Consider the following 8,715-nt stretch of genomic DNA (forward strand, 5'->3'; position numbering starts at 1 on the left):
CATAGTGCCGAACATAATTCTTTGTTTGCGGCTTTATAGCTATAACGCCCCATATATGTCGGTCGCTGTCAAACTCCATATGATGGTATAGGGTTGCCAGGAGGCTGGGTCTAGCTGCCAAACGTAAACCTCGAGAAAAAGGCAAAAGAAGTTTTGGTCGAATTCATTATAATTCTATTTAAAAATTGAATACTGTTTTATTTAGTTTGATAGCGCATATTGTTTACATCAGACACTCTCCTTAATTCATTGAGTACGTATTTCACTGCCTTTATAATCCTTTTGGAATCAGTTACAATAATCCTTTATAATCATTTTATAATAAGTGTATTGCTAGTTAGGACTTTTATATCAGCCGGGCCCTTTTATAATTTGTTATAAAATCATTATCAAAATTCTTCATAATCCATTGTTGCGTTATGTTTATGTACATGGCCAGATAGATAGTTTTTAACTGGGACGGGAGTGTGGATACGAAAAAACCTAATGTCAATTGCAGCCAGGAGGAGCTGTCAAATGCAGCCAAAGGGAACCGTCAAATGCAGTCAGGGGGAACTGTCAAATGTAGCCAGTCCATTTAAAATATGTGAGAAAGAAAGAGTGGCTATGCATGACAAGAGATCAAATGAACAGAAAAAAAAAGAAAAAGACAACATATCCACAGGTTTTGTCCCAGGATTTTAATAGAGAACATGAAAATTCGATTTGTTTGCATTTGGCAGTGGGCCTTTTTCAAATGTTTGGCTAGAGATTCCTTACTTCTACGATAAATCATGTACAAGAAAAGTAAAAATGTTAAATTTAACGGAACAATGTATGATGCCGACATCAAATAAAAAATAACAGCTGAGCGACCTTGTTTGGAAAGTTAACATTTGGCAGCGAACCAAACCAAGTTTCTCATACTATGATCGAATCAACAAAAATTCCAAGACCATGTAAACAATCTCTCTGAACTGCCAAAAAAGTGCGGTTAAACATTATCATGCAATGTTCTCCACCAAGAGGTTCACTTTAGTTTGTTTACATAACCAATGAACTTTGTACCGCGACTCACCACTTCATTTGCCGCGTTGCCAGGAACTCAAGCAAAAATATTCAAAACAGTGTTGCCCAAACACACATTTTCAGTCCCACCATTCTTGCAAAGGTGAAAAAAATACTCAACATTCTTGCATTTTTCAAATCTAAAAAAATCATTAAAAAATCACGATAGCTCCAAATAGTCTCATTTCAACGGCAATATTCTTAAAAATGTGTAGTCTTTTGAATAAAAATAAGAAAAAAGGGGGTTAGGTCGGACGAGAAAGGTCTATTGCCCCTCGGAATAAATGCTATTTGCGAATGCGATTTAAAGGCAATTTCAATACTTAGACAAATTTTCTGGCGGCTGAAAAGGACTTGGTTGTTTTTGCGTTTTTCAAACATGGCGGTTCATGTTTGGCTTAAGCTTAAAATAGTTTTTTGAACAATTGGTGTGTTCTCACTTTTTTTTTATTTCAATTATAGAGGTTTTAATCTTAAGGGCATTCACATCTTCGGGTTAGAAAAACCTCTTATGAAAAATTTCTAACCCTATGTGCGGGGTCGGGACTCGAACCCAGGTGCGCTGCGTACAAGGCAATCGATTTACCAACTACACTACGCCCACCCCCTGTTCTCACTTGTATCTTGTTTGTCTAGTGCACTTCATTTAGCCAACGAATGTAGAAAATTGTGGAATCGTGTGTAAGTATAGTAGAACAAGATCTCTGACCTAAAGTCTTAATGAACGTCAGATTGTGATAAGTTTTGGTGTGCAATACCAATTTCACCATTGATTCTTCCTATAAGTTGGTGGTGATTACCTAGTATACTGGTAAGTATATGTGAGTAGATACTGAATCCGAAAATAAGTATTATTTGTAATTTTCATATTAAGCAATTAAGGGCGATTAAATGGCGCGTTCCGTGGGCGATTTAAGAGCGCTACATAGCTTCGAAGAATCCAGCAACGGTAAGTCTTCCGGAACTCGAAGAATTCAACCCATTTATCGAGTAATGCAGCATCCTTCGGGTACCGAAAAAAAAACTTATTTCGGCTATTAGAGCGTAATTACAAGGCCGATTCGCACAAAATTTTCCAATGCACTTCATTTCTTATTTTTAAAATAAAAGTAATAATAAAGTCACGCTAAACTTGGTTCGCAATAAATTATACTAGTTATTTATCGCGATATTTACTGTTGCTAGCTAGTTGCTATCTCTCCCTAGAGGATAACTACAGTCGTGATTCGCTGGTTGGACACTTTTTAACTGGACCGCTTTTTAGTTGGACCTCCGCTAGTTGGACCATTGTCCAACTAAAAAGCATCTGAACGTCAAAATCTCGTGTCAAATTTACTTTGACAATCAATATGACTATATGAGATGCATTTACACTGCCAACATCGCCTTTGGAGAGTTTTTGACATTTGTCAGTCGGTCCAACTAGCGAATTAAACCCAGTAAAGTTCAGCCGGAAATGAACTGGAATTCTGGCTGGTTCCAGTTCGTAATCCGGCTCCAGTGACACAACCGATTCTATCTAGAATCGGTTGTGTCACTGGAGCCGGAATGCGAACTGGAACCAGCCAGAAATCCGGTTCATATCCGGCTGAGCCTAACTGGGAATTCGTTAGTTGGACAAGGCTGTGGCCCAACCAGCGAATCACGACTGTAATTAAAAGTGTCTGTACTTTCGACAAGTTTTGATTCGAGCCAACAACATCCAGCTGGATGAACCTATCGTCAATTGACATTTCGACGAGTTTTGTATCGATAGCCAACATAATATGCACGCTAAGATTAAAAAACTTTTTTTTGAGGAAAAATACCCATCTCGGACTAAATTTCATCCCATCAAAATTGGGTAAAAGGCATATTACCCAAAGACTGAGTAACATTGAACATTCTCAAAATGGGTAATTTTTACCCATAGTTAGGTCCATGAATGATTCTCAAAAGTAAGCAATTTTTACCATAAATTAAGTTGGTGAGACATTACTTCAAATTGTGTACTTTTTAACCAAAATTATAGTGGGGGAGTCATTCTTATAATTAGGTAAATTTAAACCAAAATTGAGCTCGTTTTTATGCTTAGGAATTCGGAAGAAAAAATTTAACAAAATAGATTATAACCTCTAAAGCACATCGTTACCCATTGCTTTCACAATGTATACACGCAGGTCATTGGATGTTTACTTATTGACCTATCATAATATTATGTAACAACGAAACAATATTTGACCTAGCCCTCTGGAGGATACAATCTCTTTTGGTTGCTTATTTGTTTTCTGCGATTTTATTTATTATAACAGCTTTTTTCAAGGCCGTTTACCTTAATTTACTGACTGCGATAATTTTGTTTATGAATTCATAAATACAGCCTTTGTGTGGATGTTTTCAGGGAATCAAGAGTTTTACTACAAAAAGAGAAATAAGAGCAATGGTCTATCGACCGTAAATGCAAAGGAACAGGCACTTTTGATACGGGGTAGTAAAATTGGAAGCCCAGCATGATGTTAACCGTTCATCTCAGCTGCATCTGTGTTATCAAGTGCTGTTACCAGATCGTTTACCGACCTGCGCGAGCTACATAATAGAACTTTCTGTACTTTCATGCGAAACAAATCAGATATTGGTCCTAATAGCGGTGGGATGCGTAAGTTGAACACTACGAAACATTTAAACAGGACATCAAGAGCCTGGAGCGCACTCGAGCCGATTGAGATTTGAGCATCTCCACCTAACACGACAAAATAATTGCCATTTTGTGCAGGTGTTCCGATGCACACTAGATGAATGTTGTGGTCAGAGCTAAAATGGTCTATGGCATCTGCAGGCTGCAATATATAAATACGTAAGATATTGCTTATAACAAGAAATAAAATAGTTACATTTATCCATCTTATTAGCGGCGCAGCAAACAACTCATCTGGTGTTAAGTTTCCTGGTGTGTGTGGTCTTTTTACTCCTCGTACGGCCATTTCTTTCATCAAGATTAGAGTTCCTCGAATGTACACTGCAAATATTATAGAAATAATATTTCAAAATAAGTAATGGCATATAATGTTGTACATACCGTCAGCTATGTTCGGAAAAGCTCCACGGCGAAGTAACAATGATTGAGCTAACACTCGCTTAAGGCTTGCCTCCGAATCTGGAGCATTCATCAACCTGTCGAACGCCTGCTGCACCTGGTTTATATAAGAAAAGGACGCATAATGTCATTAGCAGGAATAAACATAACTTGTAGTATTAGATGAGACTGCTTAAAAATCTATTGATTCAATCAATCTTTTTCAGGCTACTTTTGTTTCATTTCATTGCCTTTAGCCAATGAGAACGATTCGAATCATTCTTTTCAACTTCTTCAGCGTTTACGTTAAATTCTAGAAACTGAAACTACATCCGCCATATTGAAAAGTTTCTACTTCAAGTTAAAAATAGAGCGCAACTTTGTTGTTACAGATAATATAAGACGGTATTAGATAATTTCTTCACCCTCGCTTAACTTTTAAACCAGGTTTGCGAGTATGTTAACCTTGTTTAAATGCAAATGAAAAGCCAAACACTTAAGCCAGGTTTTATCGCACCGGTAAAACTGGTTTAAAAGTGAAGCGAGGGTCAAGAAATCGACCTGAAGCTCATTTTAGACTTTAACAATCCTAAAAAGGGTGGCTCAAAAATATTTATTTCGAATAATGGTTTAAATAAAATGGCGTTTTGTTTCAATTTTAGTAGCTTTAACCTTATGGTCAATTGCCTAATTTTTCGGGGTGGACAAATTTTCTAATTCTATATACGGATTTGAGAATCAAACCAAAGTGAGCCGCGTACAAGGCAATCGATTTTACAACTATGCTATGCTCACCCCTTTCGAATAGGATGTTTCTAGGGTATTGTTGGTACTAGGAGCAGTTCCCAATAGAATGGAATACGAGAGAACAAATAGATATTTATGATAGATAAATGAGGGATCCTTACCATTAGACCATTGTATGATTTTAAATGCGGAAATTGGCTCAGAATTTGACATTTTTTTTCTGGGTAATCATGTTTTTATGGATGACAAACGAGTTCTTTAGAGCTATTGAAATCTCGCGTGAGTTTTGAGGGGTAGCCTCCATAGCAGTGCACATTTCCGCCACCGCCACCATCTCATCAGAAACGTCCTCTACACTTTCGTTGCCATTTGTGCGCTTAAACTTTTGCATACCACGTGGTATTTCTTTGCGCATGTTCGTCACTCGCTGTTCAATGTAGCCACTGTGCGGGCCTGTTAGTTGACCATTATGTTTGAAAAAAAACGCCGACTGTAAGAGATTATGTTAAAAGTTATTTTGGACAGGTTTATCTTATATATAAATACCTCGATGGGTGCATCTTCCGTCACCTTTTTGATTAATTGTGGGAACGCTTGTACAATCCGTTGCGCAAGAAGCATTTTTTCCTGTCTGGTAGGATAACTGAAATAAGAAAATTGTGAAGAAAAACGAGAGAACAAAAAATGATGTATTAAATATTATTAACTACAAAACTTACTTCTGTTCTGTCCAAACACGTTTCCCAAAAAAATGGTCGCATATGACCCGCGTCATACGGAGCAGTTCATTGTGTTCCAGAACCACGTGCATTAATAGCTTACTGGTGTAAATGTTTCGAAATTGTGGGTTTTGTTCCAATGCAGCCTTAATTTCATGAATCTGCATAATATAAATGGTTAGTACATGTAAGTGAAAATGACTTTCTAACTTACTGGAAATGCTGAATTCACCGGTGCTGATGACTCGATCCAGTCGTCATGTGAAGTAATAGTTCGCTTGGCCTTTTCAATGAAATCCAGAATGAGAACAAGCAGTCCTTTTTTGTTATTTCCATCTCTCTCAAGTCTTGCTTTTTCATAACAGCTATACTCTCGAACGTTACGCCGTTTTCTTTCCAAAATTACAGAAGTAAACCATTAGATTGTGATATTGTATTTGATGTACAGGTTAAGTATGGCGAACTAACGCGCTCAAGAAATTTATGATTATATTAGTATCAAGCACACATATCAAATCAAAGAATATTATATGTGCATTGGCATCGTAATTTTATTGGAGCGACTGTAAGGCAAAATTGGGAAATCTTCAAAATCCACCATTAAACAGGTTTCTCTCTCTTATCGTTGGCATCAAAATTGATCAACGTATTCAGGACGAATTTTCGAATTTCGAAGCGATGGATCCTTGTTTTGGAAAACCTTGCCAACAGCAGGTAACATTTTTTTCAGTCGAAGATGTGCGATTTTGAAGATCTCTCAATTTTTCTCTGAATTTTAAGAATTGCACACAGATACAAACGAATGTGTTAATTTAATTAATTCTGCCTGGCATGCATTTACATATAGAACTTATTTGATTTTAATACCATGGAGCCAATGTATTATGAGTGATAAATGTAGGTTTAAACAGTTGAACTAAACTTTATCTGGTGAGTTGCTATATGATTTAGACGATAAGTTTGCATCACACTTAAAATAGTTTAGTTAATAAGAATGTTGATTTATTATGTCGTCCAAAGGAAATAATCCAAAACAATCTTATTATGCCCCGAATAGAAATGTACAGTAACAAAATCACGATTTTCACTGTGGCAGGACAATAATTTTACAATAATTTACAGTATGTACTAGTGCTATGCTACAACACAAAAACAATAAACTTTAACATTTCTACAGTAAATTTCAATGTAAAATTAACTTTTACAGCAAAAAAGGGGGTGGTTACCCGCATAATGTGTACCATATGCCAACCATTGCATCAATCGTTTCAAAACCATTTCCAATATGGTTCGTTCAACAATAGATTAACCATTGCCTGGTATAATATCGAACATAACCAGTGTCGTTTTTCCATACTCGACCATACAAACAACGGGTTGTTAAGAACAGTCACCATACCAAAATGTGCTGTTTTCCATATACATTTTGACAACATACCATTCAAGAACCATACAGATTATGGTGGCATGCATATTTTAGGTCTAGCGATGGATAAAATATTAGCTGGAGAAAAAAATCTCCTCCCCTTCACATTTCAATTCTATCGATTGATGAAGTATTGTTTTGCTCTCGCCATCTTCTGCAGAATGCTTCGTTGACACTAAGTAGACTGACACTTTATCCAATTGAGCTATCTCTGTAATATTGTTAGACTCATTCACAGTAGAATCTCACCAACCTATCCCTGTAACTACAATATGGCATTGCTTCACGAGTCTTCGGTGCATACCCTTCTTGATAACCGTCTACCCAGAACATCATGACATACCTCACATGCAGATGATATAGAGAACATCATGACAGTATCAGAGTGCCAATAATTATCCGAAATATCGACCCTCCCCTCGCCCCTGCGATTACAGGCTGGAAACTACAACACTACAACAAAGTGTGCATATCCGCCACAATGATCAATCAGCAAACGACGATGTCAATTACACAATATGTATCCCACTTCCTACCTTTTTCCTTTACTTACATAAGCGGGGAGCAAGCCGCCCCTAAATACGGCTTTCCTTTCCCCCACTAACATGTGACATGTAAATAAAAAAAAATGAATTATCGGCCTCGTTAAGCTAAAGCATTTGGGCCTAAATAAACGTATTTAAGATAAAAAAAAAAAAAAAAAACAGCTGAGCGACCTTGTTTGGAAAGTGTTAACATTTGGCAGCGAACCAAACCAAGTTTCTCATACTATGATCGAATCAACAAAAATTCCAAGACCATGTAAACAATCTCTCTGAACTGCCAAAAAAGTGCGGTTAAACATTATCATGCAATGTTCTCCACCAAGAGGTTCACTTTAGTTTGTTTACATAACCAATGAACTTTGTACCGCGACTCACCACTTCATTTGCCGCGTTGCCAGGAACTCAAGCAAAAATATTCAAAACAGTGTTGCCCAAACACACATTTTCAGTCCCACCATTCTTGCAAAGGTGAAAAAAATACTCAACATTCTTGCATTTTTCAAATCTAAAAAAATCATTAAAAAATCACGATAGCTCCAAATAGTCTCATTTCAACGGCAATATTCTTAAAAATGTGTAGTCTTTTGAATAAAAATAAGAAAAAAGGGGGTTAGGTCGGACGAGAAAGGTCTATTGCCCCTCGGAATAAATGCTATTTGCGAATGCGATTTAAAGGCAATTTCAATACTTAGACAAATTTTCTGGCGGCTGAAAAGGACTTGGTTGTTTTTGCGTTTTTCAAACATGGCGGTTCATGTTTGGCTTAAGCTTAAAATAGTTTTTTGAACAATTGGTGTGTTCTCACTTTTTTTTTTATTTCAATTATAGAGGTTTTAATCTTAAGGGCATTCACATCTTCGGGTTAGAAAAACCTCTTATGAAAAATTTCTAACCCTATGTGCGGGGTCGGGACTCGAACCCAGGTGCGCTGCGTACAAGGCAATCGATTTACCAACTACACTACGCCCACCCCCTGTTCTCACTTGTATCTTGTTTGTCTAGTGCACTTCATTTAGCCAACGAATGTAGAAAATTGTGGAATCGTGTGTAAGTATAGTAGAACAAGATCTCTGACCTAAAGTCTTAATGAACGTCAGATTGTGATAAGTTTTGGTGTGCAATACCAATTTCACCATTGATTCTTCCTATAAGTTGGTGGTGATTACCTAGTATACTGGT

General features: G+C 36.9%; 1 protein-coding gene across 1 annotated transcript; it reads right to left on the reverse strand.

Moving 5' to 3' along the window:
- Window positions 1–3,320: 3,320 nt before the first annotated feature.
- On the reverse strand, window positions 3,321–5,075 carry LOC131691098 (uncharacterized). The gene is made up of 4 exons (XM_058977299.1): window positions 5,008–5,075; window positions 4,103–4,217; window positions 3,918–4,042; window positions 3,321–3,863 (listed from the first exon to the last, which is right to left on the reverse strand). The coding sequence occupies exons 1-4, from the start codon at window positions 5,008–5,010 to the stop codon at window positions 3,543–3,545; spliced, it is 564 nt and encodes a 187-aa protein (XP_058833282.1). The 5' UTR covers window positions 5,011–5,075; the 3' UTR covers window positions 3,321–3,542.
- Window positions 5,076–8,715: the final 3,640 nt, after the last annotated feature.

This window comes from Topomyia yanbarensis, chromosome 3 (genome assembly GCF_030247195.1).
Source record: "Topomyia yanbarensis strain Yona2022 chromosome 3, ASM3024719v1, whole genome shotgun sequence".
Taxonomy (NCBI): Eukaryota; Metazoa; Arthropoda; class Insecta; order Diptera; family Culicidae; genus Topomyia; species Topomyia yanbarensis.

What these genes read in the sequence shown, in the direction of transcription:
- LOC131691098 (XM_058977299.1), bottom strand. An exon ending in TTTTCCGAACATAGCTGACG is followed by an intron (nt 4,043 to 4,102) that starts GTATGTACAACA and finishes TAATATTTGCAG; the next exon opens with TGTACATTCGAGGAACTCTA. An exon ending in CGCTAATAAGATGGATAAAT is followed by an intron (nt 3,864 to 3,917) that starts GTAACTATTTTA and finishes TATATATTGCAG; the next exon opens with CCTGCAGATGCCATAGACCA.